Source organism: Schistocerca nitens, chromosome 7 (assembly GCF_023898315.1).
Source record: "Schistocerca nitens isolate TAMUIC-IGC-003100 chromosome 7, iqSchNite1.1, whole genome shotgun sequence".
NCBI classification, from domain to species: domain Eukaryota; kingdom Metazoa; phylum Arthropoda; class Insecta; order Orthoptera; family Acrididae; genus Schistocerca; species Schistocerca nitens.
The window spans coordinates 497,821,319-497,841,995 of record NC_064620.1 but is presented as its reverse complement, the minus strand read 5'-3'; the positions used below and the strand labels follow the sequence as shown (position 1 = coordinate 497,841,995).

The following is a 20,677-nucleotide window of genomic DNA, read 5'->3' as shown; positions in this document are numbered from 1 at the left end:
AAATAAGGCGCCCTTCCCCAATTGGCTCGCTCTTCGGAATAATTTTGAAATATGGTAGTTAAACCCAAGAGGGTACCATCACACAAGGGCCGAAACGTCTGAGACTCCTTTTAGTGGCATCTTACGACAGTCAGGAATACCGCGGGCCTATCAAATGGCTCTGAACACTATGGGACTCAACTGCTTTGGTCATCAGTCCCCTAGACCTTAGAACTACTTAAACCTAACTAACCTAAGGACATCACACACATCCATGCCCGAGGCAGGATTCGAACCTGCGACCGTAGCAGTCGCACGGTTCCAGACTGCGCGCCTAGAACCGCGAGACCACCGCGGCCGGCGCCGCGGGCCTATTCTTACCTCCGAACCCGCAGGGGGGAATCTCTTACAGAAAATGAAGTATTGTACTTCACTGCTACGTCACTCCGTAAAAATATTTCCAGACTAGGACTGGTGCAATTCTGCAATACACTGGATGTCCAGCGACAACAGCGAGGAACTAATATACAGGCCAGGTGGGGAAATGTCTTGCACACTGTATGTACTCGCTTACGATACATGGCAATATAGGGACACAAATGTCTCAGCAATGCGGCACCGTTATTAAAGTAGCACTGATTGCTTTTCCTAGTTTCTATAATAACGCAATATTTCAAAACAATGCAAATTTTAGGAATAAAATCCACTGTTTTCTTAAAAAAGATATATTTAAAAAGAAAATTTTTAGCACTGCTGTGGCTAATGATTTTTTGATTTTCATTCCGTTATTTGTAAAAAAAAAAAGGAAATCACCAAACGAATACCGAAAAAATACCGTTTATTCAGAACTAAACTACCGGTATCGGTTTTTCCCATCCCTACCACGGACATTGCAAACAGAGATCAACGAAATCCGCGCTTGGCGTCAAATGAATATAACTAAAAAAGTTGCAGAAATATCGTGTACAGAGAAAATGATAATTGGAACGCAAACCCAAAACTTGTAAACATAAATCTCTGCTTCTGGTACCCCCGAACGTGGCCTAGAATTGCGCTACAGGAGAAGTCGCGCGTGACTAACGTGAGTACAGCGTGACGCTGAGGAGTCTGCGCCACGCCTGATAAAGACAGCACGCCACGGCGTGTTTAATTTTCTGGTCAGCTGTGCATCCCCGATGGGAGCATGTGCAGTATAAACAGGTGGGCGTGGCCAGGCTGCGTCGCGCACAGCTGACTGCGTCGCATTGCTAGCGAATGACTCAGATATAGATGAGGATCTGTAGGCTATAAAATCGATCTCGTGTGGGCTTCTGAGGCTAGCTGTTTCACGCGAAATTTAAGAAGCAATCTAAAACATCGAATAAGGCGTGATCTGAACATAAACATATTCTAATTTAGTTAGCTACTACAGTTCACATTATCCAACTCCTCGAACCGCTACGGTCGCAGGTTCGAATCCTGCCTCGGGCATGGATGTGTGTGATGTCCTTAGGTCAGTTAGGTTTAAGTAGTTCTAAGTTGTAGGGGACTGATGACCTTAGAAGTTAAGTCTCATGGTGCTCAGAGCCACTTTTTTTAACGCACACACACACACACACACACACACACACACACACACACCGGAATTCAAAAGTAAAGAAAGTTGAGCGTCTCAGAAAAATGCTAGAAAGTTAATACTTATTGCTTTATATGTTCTCTAGTTTACGTTCATGTTGTGAACGGTAACTTAAACTGTAGATCTGGGTACAGTTAATTAGAAATAAAACGTATCTACTTCAAATTTTTATCAGATGATGAACATTAGACTTGTATGAAGTTTGGAAGGTAGCAGACGAGGTACAGGCGGAATTAAATCTATGAGGCAGGTCGCGAGTCGTGCTTGGGTATCTCACTCGGTAGATACTTGCCCGTGATAGGCAAAGGTTCCGGGTTCAAGTCCCTCTCCGGCACACAGTTTAAATCTGCCATGACGTTTCATATCAGCGCAGACTCCGTAGCCAGGTGAATTCATTCCAGATGAATGACCGCGTACCAATAATTTTAAATGAATGAAAGAAGGAAGCTCGTTTCGTTCTTACAAGACAATACGATATTTGAAAACAACTGTGGTCTCACACCCGTGATCACAAGTAAAGAAAGTGGAACACTTTAGGTTCTTGATAGGATATTGTACTGGGAAAATGCAGTCTATCTACGAAGCACTTGTGCGACCAAAAGCGTGCGCAAAAGGTAGTGGAGATAATAAAAAAAATGGCGAGACGGGGCCTTTTAGCCCCTCCCGTAATCTGAGTATAGGCTTTTTTTTTAATCATTTACAGCATTCTCAAGGATTTCTGGCAGTAGAACGGATGGGTTTCAAATTATTGTGCGGTAAACAGCGAGGTCATCAGTACCCTTTGCTTCAGGCTGTTAATAAGGTTCGACAGGTAGGCATTCTTGTTAAAATAAAAAGTGATAGTCATACATCAAGAGCTACTGGCATAAAATGGTTCACGTACATTCTACAGGATATTTTTTCAAACTGTTGTCATACAGCGGGGGAAATTAGTACGAAGTCACGTGGCTATCTGCAAAAAGTTTATTTCCGTATTTGGTATTGCACGCATTTTCCCCGTACAGTTTACAACAAAGCAGAACGAAATACTTCTCATTTCACCATGAGAATTAGACCGAGTACTTAAAAAGAAAAAAAGGCAGTCTTTCGGGTAGAGAGGGGGGGGGGGGGGGGCGGGGGCGAAATTTGGTGTAATGGCAGATCTGTTACATGACGCGCACAGTGGTGAATGCCAACAGTTCGCTACAGTTTCAACCTGGAGGTGTGTGCGCGCGGGCTAACGACGTAGGGAAGTTACTGTGATAATGACGCGTAGAAAGCTTCTATCGGGTGATGAGCAAGCAAGTATTAAGGTGCACTAAGAAATGGGCCTGTTTAATTGCCGGACTGCTAAGAAATTAGAGCGTTCCAGTTGTGTTATTCTTAAGTGCACTGTGCGGCACAAATTGCACATATGGTCTGACGCGAAAACTGTTAGCGTCAGGTACACGTTTAATGGGTTATTTTCCTACGTTAGAAGTATGGTTCTGACTATTGTTCTTCTGATTGATTATAATATTCGAACAGCATTTACGTATTCTAACAAAATATCTGTTATTTTGATGTAATTAAAGCTTAAAAATCATTAAATATCAAGATTTGGTCACGTGATTGAAAACGCTCTGTTACTGTCTGAAGCTTTGGCAACGTCAGACTAGGTCAGATGAAGCTATACGTGTGTTATGGGGAGTGTCAGCCGACGTTACGAGGTTTTTACGTACTTTTTCTGCAAACAGTTTAGCTATTTTGTGGTGGAAAACGCAATTACAACTTTTAAATAACAACAGAATGGAATTTTGTGAACGCTGATAGTGGAAACCTTGTGAAAGTTGATACGTTTATTCTCCCCCAATTAGAGGGGCGATATGTGAAACGACCTTCTGCTCCCTGTAGCATCATTAAACTCGCTCAAAACTAAGGAAGTGTAGAACTTACCCAAATGGGTCCGTATATTGTAGGTAGATGATTGACTATCAGCCATCAGCTACGACACAAAGCACAATAAAATTATTCTTGGAAAATCTTTGTGCTAATTTCCTCCAGAGAAGGCACTCGCTCAGCAGAGGTAATGTCCCGAGCATGCGTTCGGTGGCGCAACGGATAGCTCATCTGACTGCTGACGAAGAATTCAGATGTTCGAATCCTACAACGAAGTTCTACACGAAATATGAAAATAGCTTTAGCAAGAACTGATTGTAGAAGTTGTTTCGATGGTGGGATGCATTGTATATAGCTTCGCATTAGTCTCATTCTGAGAAATGGGCAACAGGATAAATGCATTTACTTAGCGAACAAACAATTCAGTTTTTTGGAAAGAATTGCTAGTAGTGAAGATATCACCTACGTCCCAAGTACAATGAGGTGTAAGACGATGAGGTTTTCTATACGGAGAGATATAAAGCGTGTACAACATGCAGGTAACACACAGCAAGGGCTAGGATGACTGAGTGTAAACAAACGTCACTATCTGAAGCAGATTTACTTCATCTTTATGTAAGATAATGAAACTTCTAAAGTTTAAACAATAAGGACCCTAGATGGGCAGTATGAATATAGAAAAAAAATTGTTTCTAATATATAAAAAGAGCGTATTCACATTAGCTAAAAATATATTTCTGAACGTGACGTGTTTGAATAGCGATTGCAAATGTAAGCGCATGTAAACAGCAAGGAAAACAGTAATATTCCGTTGCTAATCGGTGTGGTGAAGTTCTGTAAATGTGATTTGATTTCGTATGAGAGGACTGACAGGTCGTTTTACGAAAAAGTTAAGATATTCTTTCAAGTTGGATTCGAACCAACGACCTATGGACATCTTATAACATTCGACGGTCTACCATTCTAACAACTGATCTACCGAATAATTTATGTAACGATGGGTGTAACGACAATTTTCACTAAGATTATTAATGTTAAATTAATTAATTAATTTAAATTTATGTTAACTTCACACTGCAAAACATTTTTTATTAAGTTAGGAAACTTGTGCGTCGACGTGGTAGGAATTTGCCGGTCCAGAGAAACCACATTTTACATATCTCATTCTTTGGAACACTAAAAAAAAAAAAAAAAACTTTTCGCGAGTTTTTATAGATTTATTTGTACATTATGGTACTACATACCGTGTGGAACCCATTTTCTGGAATGTAACTGTCAAAACAAGACGTCACTGTGAATTAGTAGTATTATAGTAGGAGCAGCGAGCTAATCATTGATGTCACAGGCACCACATGACTCGAATGGAGCGTTTTCGCGGCCTTTCAAAATAATTTGATGTGCATTTCCGTTTTTATAAAAGAATATTGAAAGTCAAGAGCAAAAAAAGCATGTTTGTAGCATAAAATAACAAATCATTTCAGACAATTTTAAGGAAAGTCAAATATATTTTGCGTGAAGCAAAAGTCAGAGGCTTGCGTTCCTCTCAAATCGTGACTTATTTGCACTTATCAGTCACTTCAAACGCGTCAGATAAATCCTTGCTGAAGAAGCGAATCTGGCACTCAAGACACGGCTCCGTAATCAGCTTTAAACGATACACATAAGGAGGATCGACTCATGTTAGCAGATTAACATATGTCGTGCTCCGGAGATGGAACAAAGTAATTTTCAGCGATGGTAAGTTTAATTTGGATGGTCCAGATGGTTTTCAGCATTACTGGCATGATCTCCGTACAGAAAAAGAGGTTCGGAAGAGTAGAAATCTTGGCGGTGGCAACGTTATGGCCTGGGCAGCATTTTGTGCTAAATACACGTCCAATAGAGCATGGCTGCACCCCAAAATGAAGTCCGACGATTACATAGGAATGCTGAAAACTGAACTGGTTCGCAAGTATGAGGAATTTGACGATGATAATTCACAATTCCATTTCTGAGCTGACCATCGAGAAATCCAGATTAAGTGCCACGGAAAATCTATGGGGCATCCTACCACGTCGTGTTTATCGCAACGGGCGTCAGTCAGACTGTGGCCGAGCTGAAAACAATTCTGATGGAGTGGACCTCAATCTCGGAAGAATCAATGCCTAAGAGGATTTTTGCAGTTGTTAAGAACAATGGAAGTTCGACTAACTACTAGGACATAATTGTGATCTTTTTATTGAATACGTTAGGTTATTCTGACAACAGTCATCTGTGCGTTTATAACAATTTCCACCCCTAAGGTTGTTTTGTTTTGTTACATTTCTTGAAGTACCAATGCTAATGCTAAAATGAGTGTGTTTGCTTTGGTGTAAATTGTACAGGAAAAATGAGTGCAATACTAAATACGTAAATCACACGTTTTTCCACAAATAACCACATGCCTTTATACTAATTTCCACCATTGTACATTCACAGTGTAACCAGAAGAGTTGAGTGCATAACTAAGGCTGGATGATTGCGTAATTCATAGGGTGAACCAGCCACCCAAAAACACATTAAGATCTCCATTCCATTAAAATAGGCAGGAGTCTTGATGCCAGACAAAATATCAAGTTTTGTTGCTATTTTCTCGTTATCGCCTATAATTGAGGCCAAGTCCATTGGAAGACCAATGGCTTCCGTCCTGTCAGTATACAAAATACACGACGTTAAAACAAGAGTGCTATGCCACTATACTGCATGTGCTGTCATAAAGCATCAACTTTACACCGACCAGCGCAGCGCCGAAAAACAGAGTCAAGGAGGAGCTAACCCGCACGCCACTGGAAAAAGCGGGCAGTGCCACACCTCCACGAAGACAGAGTTCAGCGCCCCCTGTGAACGCTGACTTAACCACCTGTCCATTGCTGGTCGCTCCCAGTTCGGTCGCACACATCGAGAGCGTCAGTACTGAGTAATACTAAGATGATACTTAGTCTGCATTCTGAAGTAGCAATAATGTTTCCATGTATGTAGGAGGCACAGAAAGGATATCAAGCCACTCATAACGAGAAGTTATGTTTCTTTCCTTCTTTCCATTAATCTACAAGTGGGTTGTACAGATCAGTTTGGACTTCTACCACCGGCCATCGCAACTTATCTCCTTCCTTGTTTTGTGTCAGTGCTGACTCCCACAATATCTGGCAATAATACATACAAGCGGATCTTGGTGCATTGAGAGATAAGCGTGTGTCATTCACCTGCGTCCGATCAGTAGGAAAGTGATGACCGCTTCGTCCCTTCTTTGGGTTAGAAAGGAAGTGCTCCATCGTCGAACAGTCTGGTTGGTTGTTGGAGTTAAAGGGACCAAACTGCGACATCATCAGTCCCTTCATTTTACATAGGAATAACCCTCGGAAGGAGAGTACAATGGACAAATCCTGGGAAGCCCGATTCTAAGCAAGATACGACAGAGAGAAAATCAAGATGTAGAATGGAACTGACAGGGGGTAAGGTGAGCGTTTGACAAAGGAAATGGATTCCCTGCGAGAAGTGCGAAGGGAAGATTGCCACGTGGTCGTGGTCTCCTCTGTTGCCCTAAGTTTGTTTGGGGAGTCCAGGGCGAACCATTTCGGGTACCAGACTTCCAACAATTGATGGCACAGAATCGACCGAAGGTCCAGTTCTGGCACCCCCTTTCCAAAAGTGGCATCCTGGTAGCCAGCTTTGCCAAGCCTTAGGCATGTTCATTCCTTGGGATCCCAACATGTCCAGGGGATCAAATAGTTTGACTTCCGGCTCACGTCTTTCCCACTCCATCATCACCGAGAAATACTGTGACATGATTCCTTGTTGCAGCAGGAGGTTCGGTGTTTTTCTGTAGTCATGACGGATTTGCGCTTTTACAGAGGCACGCCGAAATAGTATCCTCATTTTTTACCTGTCGTTTACTAGTACAGAAGCTGTCGAGCTGCAGAAAGGGACTAGTCCAACGCACTGTCTCGCAGATTCCGATGCCAGTTCCCAACACAACACATTCATTCATGGCAGCGGTATACGGCTCAGTCATTCGTCCTCAGTTGCTTTATATAGCCCCCTCCCATCGCTGGACAACTGAATCACAACCCTTTGTCTGCGGACGAAGGAGATCTTTGATGTGTTTCTGAGAATACACTCGGTTTTCCAGGGCAGAGTTATTGCAGTGGACTCTCGAGAAAACAGCTAATATATCATTCGAAAAAACAAAATATAGTGTGAAATTTCAAAGTCGAAAAGACGTCCGCTCCAAGAACTGGGACCTTCTCAGATTCTAGCGGTTGCAACTCAACGCCACGTGCACTCATAGAGATGCGAATCCTACATTTCATTTGGCATGGCTGTACAATAATGTGACTAACTAAATACACGATAACTGCCTTGGGTCCGTCGTAGGCTGTCACCAGTGGATTCTACCGGCTGGTGTGTGTGTGTGTGTGTGTGTGTGTGTGTGTGTGTGTGTGTGTGTGTGTGTTTTTGAGGTTTACGGGCGCTAAACAGCGTGGTTATCAGCGCCCAAACGCATAAAAACAGGAACACATTCAGTGAAGGGACTAAGACGGACAGCGAACAAGGAGAATGGCTAAAAGAGACAGACCTGACGCAGTTCCAAATCCTCGTTCATCTAGTATTACACTGGTCCTGGGATACACTTTACCGTAGCATTCCAAAATGTGTAGCTTTGAAAACACATTTTTTTTCACTTTAGTTAAGACAGTTAAGATGGAGAAAACAGAATGCATGAAAGTAATGCACTGAATCCATTAATGTGATCATATGTGAAGTTCATTGTTTGTTTCTCCTCTTCGACAAGCATTAACGTAGCATTTGTTGTTGGTTATTTTTTATATCCAACAGGATTTTCTTGATCATTGTACCTGATCTTTATTCGAGAGTTTTCAGTTTCAGTGTCGGGCATATCACTGTCCAGTCACATTAATGTGACCACCTGTCAAAACTCTGAATAACCAACTTTTGCAGTGCAGACCACTGCGAGACGTGCAGGACGAATGTCAGTGAGGTTCTGGACGACACCAACAGGGCTCAAATGGTTCTGAGCACTATGGGACTTAACTGCTGACGTCATCAGTCTCCTAGACATAGAACTACTTAAACCTAACTAACCAAAGGACATCACACACACATCCATGCCCGAGGCAGGATTCGAACCTGCGACCGAAGCGGTCGCACGGTTCCAGACTGTAGCGCCTAGAACCGCTCGGTCACTCCAGCCGGCCACGAACAGGGATGTGGAGCCGTGCCGACTGCATTGCCTTGGCCAGCTGCGCTATGTTTCTCAGTTGAGCATCCATGACGCCAACAGCCCTATCGAGACAGTCCCATAGACTATCGTTTGGTTTAAATATGGGAAATCTGGGCCGGCCGGCGGGGACGTGCGGTTCTAGGCGCTTCAGTCTGGAACCGCGTAACCGCTACGGTCGCAGGTTCGAATCCTGCCTCGTGCATGGGTGTGCGTGATGTCCTTAGGTTAGTTAGGTTTAAGTAGTTCTAAGTTCTAGGGGACTGATGACCACAGACGTTAAGTCCCATAGTGCTCAGAGCCATTTGAACCATTTTGGGAATCTGGTGGCCGGTGGAGTGCTCTTCGAATCAGGCACGCACATTGCGAGCTCTTCGACACGTTGCATTGTACTGCTGCCACATGCCATCGCGCCAAGAAAAAACAAACTTCATGAAAGGGGTGGACATGGTCACCAAGGCTAGATGCATACTTATGTTGATGTATTGCGCCTTCCGGAATGACGAGATCGCTCAGAGAATGTCACGAAAACGTTCCCCAGACCGCAACAGTTGCAGGGTGTTTTTCAGACTTTTCACGCCTCCCGCGCGCCTCTCGCCCCTCAGTGAACGTCCATTTGCTGTATCGGCGTGCTGTTTCCAGCCTTCTTCGCCGATGCACAGCGGCTTGCTGCGGAGGCTCATATGCAGCAGTGTTAGCTGCACGGTCGTTGACGAAGCACTGATGATCGTCCATTGGTTCTCCTGTTCAACAGCTGCACCTCTATTCACCAGTACACATCTCCGCAGCCTCCGTTCGTCCCTGTCGTCTACCCCCGTAGTGGACCACAGTTCCCTCGGCGCCGGTTTTGGACAGCGCCATTTTTCATGCACGGTATGCTTTAGCCACAGCGGCTTGCAAACAGTTTACACACTTAGCCGTTTCGGAAATGCTTCCACCTTCGGCCCGAAAGCTAATGATCATGCCCTTTTGGAAGTCAGATAAATCGCTTCGTTTCCACAATACAACGACTGCACTGTTTTCCGCATCTCCCGACACGCTTTTATCCTCCCTGCTAGTAATGCCACTTACCGTCTGTGTGTAGTTATTGCACGTTGACGTCTAGCAAAGGCGATGGTCACATTTATGTGACTGGATCGGGTATTATTGCAGTAAACTACAAAAACAATTTTTGCGAATATTTTCTAGCTGTATTTCATAACTAGTTGGATAACCTGGTTTTACTCCAATGAGGATGTAATTTCAGATCTTTGAACCAAAATGTAGCTCCATACCTATATTTGCATATACTACTGAAATGTGCCTAGCGTTTAGCCATAAAAGTAATCGTCCTCGAAAGTACTGAGTAGATCAGTAGTTTGAGGCACAGTAAGTTTGGTATACTTTCTCTCAAATTTAGTTGTTGGGGTACTTTAGACGAACATCTATGGACGCCAATGCGTGCGACCCATCCTAGAAATTGCTCGATTTCATGGGATCCAATTAGACAAGCGTAAAAGGGAATACTGAACTTATAATTAGAAGGGCAACACGAATGATAGAAGATTACTCCGACACACGAGACAGCGTTACGGATATGCTGAAAAATTCGAACTGGCAGACGCTTGAAGAAAGATGCTGTTACCCCTGAAGGCCTATTTACTAATTTTCTAGCGGCAGTACTGAAGAAACTAGGAATTTTGTTCAGCCCCCTATGTGCAGCTCTTCTATTCTGCTCGATTTCTTCAGATTCACTGGCACAATGTTTCCAGCTCTTGATAACAGAGTTTAAAATCAAACTGCTGAGCTCTTAGTGGACGAATCTTTTTCAAGCTCCTAGTCTCTTCCCACACAGAGCAACAACTTTCTAGTGTCAATCTAAGCGTTGCCTCCTTGACAGAACTTCAGCTCATTTTGACTTTTATGTATCTCTTTTGATATTGATATTCTCCTTCGATACTTCTAGTTTCCGACAACTGCATACATGTGTTTTCCATTTTGTTTTCAGCGACCAAATCATTATTATTTGGTAATACCGCTACGTTCTTAACAATGAGCGGTAAGCATTTACTGTGTCAGCGTCACCACTTGTACAGTGGATGCAGAGATGTCAGATGTCATGTATGCTATTTTTAATGCTTAAAATTTTTTTGCAACACTGTCCTTGCAAAACAACGATAGATAAAACTACAATACATTAAAATTATTTCAATACAACAGTGTACATCGTATGTAAGTTGTATATTATTTCATTTGGTGATCGTTTTCGGTCATTTATCAAGCCATCATCAAACAAGTTTTTACTCTGTAAATATGAGTATCGCATACTGTATGTCAGTGGTCGAGGAATGAATACAATCATAGAAGTAACATAGTATAAAATAAATAGCTGATATCTTTGGTGACAGACCTACATAACTTCACCAACAGCCAATGTAGAGAACCGGTAGTGTAACCTGCGGTAGCTGTTTGTAAAGGTATGCTATCATTAGTTAAAGTCAAAGAAAAATCGTAGAAAATATAGTTAGGGATGTTATGAATACACATAAAGGACGAGCATTATCAACTGTTCTTAGATAGAACAGAACGTCTCCACCAAGTGACTCTGGCTCATTTCAATATATCCTGTCCTCTCCAGGTGTATGTGTGTATATTCAAATTATCCTTAACTGTTTTCAGTATTTTTTTCCTATGACTAACTTTTAACAATAAACATTCAAAAACAGCTCTGGCAGATTACAGTAACGGTTCTCTACGAATGGCTACTGGTAACGTTACGTGGGAGGCGGTGGACGGAGCTTTCGCTATAGAACCAAGAGTGAGTGAGCTCTACTCAGCAGAGTCCCACACGTCTCCAGAGCGTCTTGCTCCAGTCACCAATCCCTGCCATCCCCAAGGGTACAGATCTGCTTATATTATGCTATTTTACTTCTATGACTTTATTTATTCCTCGAGCGCTTACAATAAGCGATACTCTTGCTTGTTGAGTAAAAAAATGGTCTGATGAATGACCGAAACTCGTCAGCAAATGAAATATATACAACTTACATGCGATATCGACTTTTTATTCAAATAATTTTAATGTGTTACAATTCACTCATGCATTACTTCTGACGATGAGCACGAACATTAATTTACTTCTACGGTAGTGCATGAAAACAGTTGTGTGAGCAAGGTACAGACTTTTTAAAAAAACTTATGAGGCTAAACATTATGGCCACTGATCACGTCGTGACTGGATGCCTCATATGGTGTTGCGGACGCAAGATGCGGCAAATAAAATATGTAAGCAGATGTGAGACGAATGGGGAATCATTGTAGCATTGATAGTGATTGCAAATAAGGAAGTCCACAGACATAAGCGACTTCGACAAAGGGGAGATTGTTGTGGCCCATTGCCTGGGCATGAGCATTACGGAAACGGCGACGTTAGTCGGTTGTTCGAAAACTACCATTTATGGAAGGTGGCAGAAGGGTGGTGAGACCAGGAGTAGGCGACCGGCTGCTCGGAACATGCACAACCCCATGGACGCAGTCTGGTGGTGGTGGTGGTGGTAGGGCAGTATTATGCTATCGCAGGCTTTCACCTGTTCACAAGTTCACCGGAACCTCTATGGAACCTACAGGGTGGCGCACGAAATGTGTTACCATTTTGTTTTTGAATATAAACTTTATTGTCAATACAATCTTAAAGGAACATACACAACAATGAAGAGCCGTCCATGGAGATTTGTTCTTACTCAGCACATGCTCAATATGTCCACCATTTCGTTTCCTAACTTCCTTCAAACGAACACTGAAGTTAGTGATTACCCTACGGCACATGTCTTCCTTAATTTCACTGCAAGCTTGAAGAATACGTCTTCTTTGCTCCATTAAATCACGTGGACGTTTTGGGAAAATTTTTTCCTTTGGGTACCCCTAAAGAAAAAAGTCACATGGATTGAGGTCTGGACTATTGGGGGGCCAATTTTGTCCGTCGTTGAAGCGACCTGGAAACCTGAGTGAAATGATCCGCATGTCGAAATGCTCGTGCAAAAACTCCAACACAGTGTTTGCAGTATGTGGCCTTGCTCCATCTTGCATGAACCACTGCGTGTTGAAGGGCAAGGCAGTAGCAAAAAGCTGTGGAATGAAGCTATTGCGAAGCAAAGTCCGTGACTGGAAATTACTGCCCACGCTGTAATCCATGGAGCATAATGTTGTCTTTCATGAAGCACTTGTGGGTTTTCAGTGGCCCAAAAGCGTACATTTTGTTTGTTAACCACACCGTCTAAATGAAAATGCGCCTCGTCTGAAAACCAAACGCTGTTGAGAGTTTCTTCCCTATCCTCCGTCCACTGAGAAAACAGTAGTCTCTGCTGCTTGTGTTCTTCAGTGACTTCTGTGCACAGGTCATCTTGTATGGGTACATATGGAGGTCACTTTTAAGAATGCGTTGAACGGAGCGTCTGCATATTCCCAGTTGCACTGCTGCCTTTCTACACGATTTCCCGGGACTTCTCTGTACAGCAACTCGTACCGCTTCAATATTCTCCGGCGAACAAACAGGCTTAGGTCGAGGTCATTTCGCTTCCAATACTGTTCCTTCCTGTACAAATTTATCGTACAACCTGTGGATGGTCTTCTTGCAAGGAACCCATCGTGTGTCAAACTGTTGTCGAAAACGCCACTGAGTCACAACTAGGCTTTCCGTTTCATGAAAAAGTAACAATTGCCGATCGTTGCTGTGTCGTCAGTCTTCCGTTGTCAGCCATTGCTGCTAGTCTCCTAGCGGCAGTATCGAGAATTACACGTCATTTCGTAATAGAGATGGGTCGAACTCATTCATTCCCGTGAACTACTTCATTCATTTCACTCTTTGCCGTGAAGCGTTCAAATGAAGTAGTTCATTCACGAAGTACGGAAGCCTGGCGAAGTTGCCTAGTTCGCCGCTCAGCCGCGGCTACGCTCGCTTCGCCTCGCTCGTACAATAAAGCTTCGTAATACTTCATAATTTTACCAACAGATGGCCGAACTATGCAGTAACGTGCACGCAACGTTTTACGCTCTTACAGCGTCTGAGTTAACTTAAATAGAGCATGGTCGAAGGGGACAAAGGAAAGATAAACAGAGAAGCCTGTCACATATAAAGAAGGTATTACATTTAATGAAGCTCGACATTTTCTCATGAAGCGCCCAAAAAAGTCTTTATCTGCCAAGTGAAACATTATTTGTTGTATTCATGGACTGAAAACTAGGGCTACCAACGAAATGCAGTCCAATTTTATGTTCCTTTTAAAATTTAATCCAAAATAGAATGTGTGTGTTTACCACTGTCGCACAGTCTATATATCTACGTTAAGTAATTATTCAGAAGTTTTCCTGTAGATTTTATTTTTGTTGAGAATAATAACCCTCCAGATTCAAAACAGTTTAAACTGTCACCTGTAGTCATTGGTACGATTTCAGGTAAAATCCCTCTTTCAGTGTTATTAATAAACCTTTTATTTTCATGTTGGCTGTGCATGCTCACACAGCCAGCCTCTTCGTTTGTATCTGTAATATTCAATGGTCCGCAAGCGCTGCCAACGGTAGGCTACCCGTAGACGCGAAGTATAACTGAACTGCACAAATAGTCACGGGTAATGAAGTCAGCACTGCAGGAAGCAGCTGACGGTGCCTTCCCCTCGCCCCTCACCACCACAACCCCTCGCAAATCTAACGTTTCCCACAAACGCAGCGCGATTCGTCGACAGGCAGTAGAGGGGGAACTGAAGTGAAGGGAGAATGAGTGACGTAGCGCCGATGTAATGGGATGAGGGAGAGGGGAAGAGAGTGAGTGAACTAGAAAAAAGTATGGAGTGTGTTATCTGTGAAGAGTTTGAAGTACCAGTTCATTGAAATTGAGTGGTTAGTTCACACTTCACTGGAGTGAAGCGTTCATTTGAACGACGCGTTCATTTGAACGACTCATTCACGAGCTCCCCATCACTATTTCGTAACTCATTTGTTTTTCCAAGCTCTGCTGGGACTGCTGTAGAGATCCCAGCGGGATATCTAATGTGCGTCGTAAATTGTGAAAGAAACAAATGGTAACACATTTCGTGCGCCACACTGTATGTCTTAATGTAACACACCATGACAGCTGTGGGCTATGTGAATACACATGGTGACAATTATCGAACTATATGAAAAAAAAATTGTTACAACCTACAGCGTGTACACACTTTATTCAACATGTAAACGTCACTATAGATATCCGGATTTAGGTTATGACATGTTCGATATGTCTGCCGTCATTGGCGATTCTGACGTGTCCAAACATCGATGCTGTCCACGACCTCCTGAACGACTGCTTTCAGCTCAGCTATGGTTTTGGGGTTATTGCTGTACACCTTGTCTTTAATATAGCCCCACAAAAAGGAGTCACATGTGTTCAGATCCGGAGAATATGGTGACAAAACGAGGGGCCCATGCCAGTGGCCTCTGGGTACCCCAGAGCCAGAATGCGGTCCCCAAAGTGCTCCACCAGGACATCAAACACACTCCTGCTTCGATGGGGTCGAGCTCCGTGTTGCATGAACCGCATCTCGTCGAAATCAGCGTCACTTTGGATAATGGGGATGAAATCATCTTCCAAAACCTTCACGTACCGCTCGGTAGTCACCGTGCCATCAAGGAATATCGCACCGATTATTCTGTGACTGGACATTGCACACCATAGTCACCCGTTGAGGGTGAAGGGACTCGTCGATCGCGAAATGCGGATTTTCAGTCGTCCAAATGCGTCAATTTTGCTTATTGACGAACCCATCCAAATGAAAATGGTTTCGTCGCTAAACCAAACCATGCATGCGCATACTAATTCCCATCAAGCCCGGCGGCCAACCGTGCAGTTTGAACGTCCTAACGCAAACCGTTCACAAGTTATGACGATTTGACTTCATACATTTCAGTAACTGTCTCCCTGTATTTACGGACCATCAGCATCCCTTCAAGCTGGTTTTACCACACGGCAATCGTACTCTTTAGGTGAGTACCTGACCGTGTCACAAGGCCGGCTTATTGCTACAGTTGTTTGAGGAGCGCAATAGTGAATTCACGTTGACATCTTGCGCATCAAATTCAACCCAGTCTGGACGTCTTGGAACACATTTGGGACGTTACCAGGCGCCGGCTACGCACCCACAAATCACCGACCCATAATTTACGGTAACTGCGTGGCCTGTGCGTAGACACACACTTTTCGAAATATATCGAGGACCTGTCCAATGCACGCCACACAGAATCGCTGATATATTGCATTCCAAAGATGGACAAACGTGCTATCAAGGAGAGTAGTAGGTAAGTAAGTGACAAAAAAATTTTTTTTAGTGTTTGTCATAAATTGTCTGCAGTTTTCTGAAGAATAAAAAGCTTACTTCGGGGAAATTGCACCGAAGAAAGTCCAAAATTAGGGGAATTTAAAAGTGTCTGCAAACACGACGACGCCCGCCAAGTCGCGTACACAGCTCTGTGAAACAGAATTTTGTCCTCATTATTTCTTTTTCACGACTTTTTGGTCTCAAATGTGTTAGTTACACAAAATTATTAGAGAAGTAGTATCATGATACCGAGCGGTTATAATTGAAAGTGCAGCTACTCATACAGGTCAAGTGCGGGCTGTAGTTACAGTATGGAATCGAAACTTTGTAGATATTCCATTTCTCTAATGCGGAACCAATTTCCGCTAGAAAAAATTAGTTCCAATTTTGGCCACCGCGTGCAAATTTTGCGCTGTGAATGCAAGAAAGACGTAAAGAAATGTTTCCATTAAGTGGATTAAGAAAGGGGCGTGGGCAGAAAAGGTGAAACGAATGAGAAAGGTTTAACGCTGATTTTATTATTTACCGTCGCTTACACAGTTTGTCCAATGAGAGCACCAGAGATGCTGTACAGTACCAGATTTGCATCTGGTGGCCAAAAGTGGAACTAATTTTTTTGAGCGTACATTGTTTCGCATTAGCACATCTACCGAGTTTCGTTGTCATATTGTTATTACAGCCCGCACTGGATGTCCGTGAGTAGCTGCACTTTATAACCACCTGGTAGAACTCAAGACCAAAATGACAGTTTTAACAACTGTAAATTGGAAGAGATACCAAAAACTGTTGTGGTAGGACTAAGCGCTTTGAAAATAGGTGTGCTATGTTTCAGTGATGATTGCAGTGTCGTGATTTAACACTACCGAATTGTTGGGGGTTGGTTGACGGACTAAATATGTGAATATATTTAATTGCCATTGACCGCAGAAGACTCGTCGGATTAGAGAAATCAGTAATAGAAGCCGCTAAAGAGGCAAGAATAAGGTCTGAAAAAGAAGTGAGAAGAGACCACCACAAGAAATAAGAACTATACGGATCTGAGACACATTTGTGTCATGCAGGGTACGCAGAGAAACAAGCTTTAACTTGAATTTCCCGGAAGTTGATTTTTTATGTTCTGGTACACATTGGTTGCAAACTAACGAAGATGGACGGCTGAAATTCTCTATACTATCTTAAAAAGAAGGTAACTGAAAAACAGACTATTCTTATGATTTAAATTTGAAAATTAAATACTTTTTAAAGAAAAACTATGGGCTAACAACTGAAATTTTTGATAATCATCGTTAAAAAATCTTAACCATAATTATGATAGCATCTTCTTGAGTCTACCTTAAACATAATAGTGTACAGAACTTCAAGAAAAAAAAATGAAGCTTCTACTTTGCTTTTATTTCGATATATGTGTACCTGGGCTGTACAAAAACAATAAACATGCTTTATTTCACTTCCAATACAAAATATAAATCAGAAAAAAGGGAGAGACCGAAAGTTGAGTTTAATATATCAAATTATTCCCAGAAAGTCTGTTAAAATGTGGTGTGTGTATTGTAAGACCTTCAGTACACACACCATTAGATTATTTGACTTGTCGCTCTAAGGAAGTAGGCGAGTGTCAGCAATGTGTCTCGTGGTCTTATCGTGGCGTGTTTATCTTCTGCCATTTGGTCAGATGATACACTCCTGGAAATGGAAAAAAGAACACATTGACACCGGTGTGTCAGACCCACCATACTTGCTCCGGACACTGCGAGAGGGCTGTACAAGCAATGATCACACGCACGGCACAGCGGACACACCAGGAACCGCGGTGTTGGCCGTCGAATGGCGCTAGCTGCGCAGCATTTGTGCACCGCAGCCGTCAGTGTCAGCCAGTTTGCCGTGGCATACGGAGCTCCATCGCAGTCTTTAACACTGGTAGCATGCCGCGACAGCGTGGACGTGAACCGTATGTGCAGTTGACGGACTTTGAGCGAGGGCGTATAGTGGGCATGCGGGAGGCCGGGTGGACGTACCGCCGAATTGCACGTGGGGCGTGAGGTCTCCACAGTACATCGATGTTGTCGCCAGTGGTCGGCGGAAGGTGCACGTGCCCGTCGACCTGGGATCGGACCGCAGCGACGCACGGATGCACGCCAAGACCGTAGGATCCTACGCAGTGCCGTAGGGGACCGCACCGCCACTTCCCAGCAAATTAGGGACACTGTTGCTCCTGGGGTATCGGCGAGGACCATTCGCAACCGTCTCCATGAAGCTGGGCTACGGTCCCGCACACCGTTAGGCCGTCTTCCGCTCACGCCCCAACATCGTGCAGCCCGCCTCCAGTGGTGTCGCGACAGGCGTGAATGGAGGGACGAATGGAGACGTGTCGTCTTCAGCGATGAGAGTCGCTTCTGCCTTGGTGCCAATGATGGTCGTATGCGTGTTTGGCGCCGTGCAGGTGAGCGCCACAATCAGGACTGCATACGACCGAGGCACACAGGGCCAACACCCGGCATCATGGTGTGGGGAGCGATCTCCTACACTGGCCGTACACCACTGGTGATCGTTGAGGGGACACTGAATAGTGCACGGTACATCCAAACCGTCATCGAACCCATCGTTCTACCATTCCTAGACCGGCAACGGAACTTGCTGTTCCAACAGGACAATGCACGTCCGCATGTATCCCGTGCCACCCAACGTGCTCTAGAAGGTGTAAGTCAACTACCCTGGCCAGCAAGATCTCCGGATCTGTCCCCCATTGAGCATGTTTGGGACTGGATGAGGCGTCGTCTCACGCGGTCTGCACGTCCAGCACGAACGCTGGTCCAACTGAGGCGCCAGGTGGAAATGGCATGGCAAGCCGTTCCACAGGACTACATCCAGCATCTCTACGATCGTCTCCATGGGAGAATAGCAGCCTGCATTGCTGCGAAAGGTGGATATACACTGTACTAGTGCCGACATTGTGCATGCTCTGTTGCCTGTGTCTATGTGCCTGTGGTTCTGTCAGTGTGATCATGTGATGTATCTGACCCCAGGAATGTGTCAATAAAGTTTCCCCTTCCTGGGACAATGAATTCACGGTGTTCTTATTTCAATTTCCAGGAGTGTAGAAACGCCACTTGCACGCTTAGAGTAGCAGATTGACGGTGACCAACTTTAAACAGAACTTGATTAATTTTCACACACATTTATTAAAATAATAACAAGCCTAATAATTACTTAACTTGGTTCTGGATGCTATTTACAATTGACAATCTGAAGTTCCCTTGGTATTGGTACGTTAATCTTATTCTCACATATCTCTGATACTGGACAAAAGTGTCTATACATTTATCTTCATGGCTATGAAGAGGAATATGGTAATCTTATTAGGCGCAGACTGAAACTTGACTATAGACTGGTACACTAATGCAGACTGGTACAGACAAATGCAGACTGGTACAGACAAATGCAGACTGACTAATCGGAGGTCTGTACACTCGTTATAACACCTCGCGAGTTCATGTATCGCTGCGCGAGTGTGATCCGCGAGTAGAAAAGGTTTTACGTTAGCAGCAATCTCATTGACTGCGTTACATATTAATACACGGATCGGCGGAAGCAGAATTTGGTCCGTCTCTATGGCAGCGCCATCTCGTAGTGCGGAGACGGACGAGCGCTGCGCCTGCGCTGTTGTGCTTAGCGGGGCGCGCTCTAGTGGGAAAGTTGTGTACGCGCTGACTACATGGAACCATGTACACAACATAAAATGGTAAGTATTATACGGGCTTACAACTCTTATTCTTTGAGCTACAGTATTAATGTATGCCAGTATACATAATTTTAATAAATATTTCAAAAATTATGCAACATAAGCAAAGATTCCTTCGGTGAAGGTAGCAGATGTAAGTAACAGAAGTACTGAGCCCGCCGGTGTTAGTACGCTGCCTCACCTGATGGCGTTTGGAGTGACTCGACCTTGCACCAGTACCATGCGTCCCGGCTGTAGCACCACCGGCAGCTCCCCAACATACGGGACGCCCTGCAACAACAAAACAACACAACCGTCAAACTCTTTCGTCTTATTTGTTCACCAAAATGTACGACAATCGAGCTAAATAGACTGGCGCCTGTGGTACTCGCGAGTGGACTACTGGCGAGGCGGCAGGTGAAATCTAGGATTATACCAAAATGGAGTTCGCACTAAACGGATAATTTAACTAGATATTTTTTTGCGGGGGATGCTGGGAGTGAGCGAATAAGGCAGTAGAAGCATGGCGGGACTGACGAATTTCCGTTCATACAAACCCCGATACCCAAAGAACACTGCTCGCATTAGCGTTGTATAGTAGTACATGTAAAACGCTAATGCGAACAGGTTGGCCTGAGCGGAAATACGTCAATACCGGGTTACTTCTACTGCCTTATTCGCTCGCTCTCGGTAAGCCCCGCAAAAATTATCCAGTTAAATTGTCCGCAATTTGAAAAAACGCGATTTCAGTTTAAGTTGTATAAAATCGTGAGAGTGATCTTTACCTCCATACGTCACCTCTTCTGGCCTACAACAGTGTATATGGGAGGCAGGAGTCCCTTACTTCTCCAACCCACCAACCAACCCATCCACCCTTATATCTCCTCCCAGCACCCAACGTGCTAAAGCTTAGTTAAATTTGTGTG

The 20,677-nt window shown here is 43.9% G+C and overlaps 1 protein-coding gene across 1 annotated transcript in view; it reads right to left on the bottom strand.

Annotated features, from left to right (window-relative positions):
- The window catches only part of LOC126195107 (galectin-6-like), a 480,373-nt gene that overhangs the window by 56,846 nt on the left and 402,850 nt on the right, over positions 1-20,677 (bottom strand). The window contains exon 3 of the mRNA XM_049933576.1: positions 19,954-20,042. Coding sequence (XP_049789533.1) covers positions 19,954-20,042 — 89 coding nt within the window. The remainder of the gene's footprint in view (positions 1-19,953; positions 20,043-20,677) is intronic.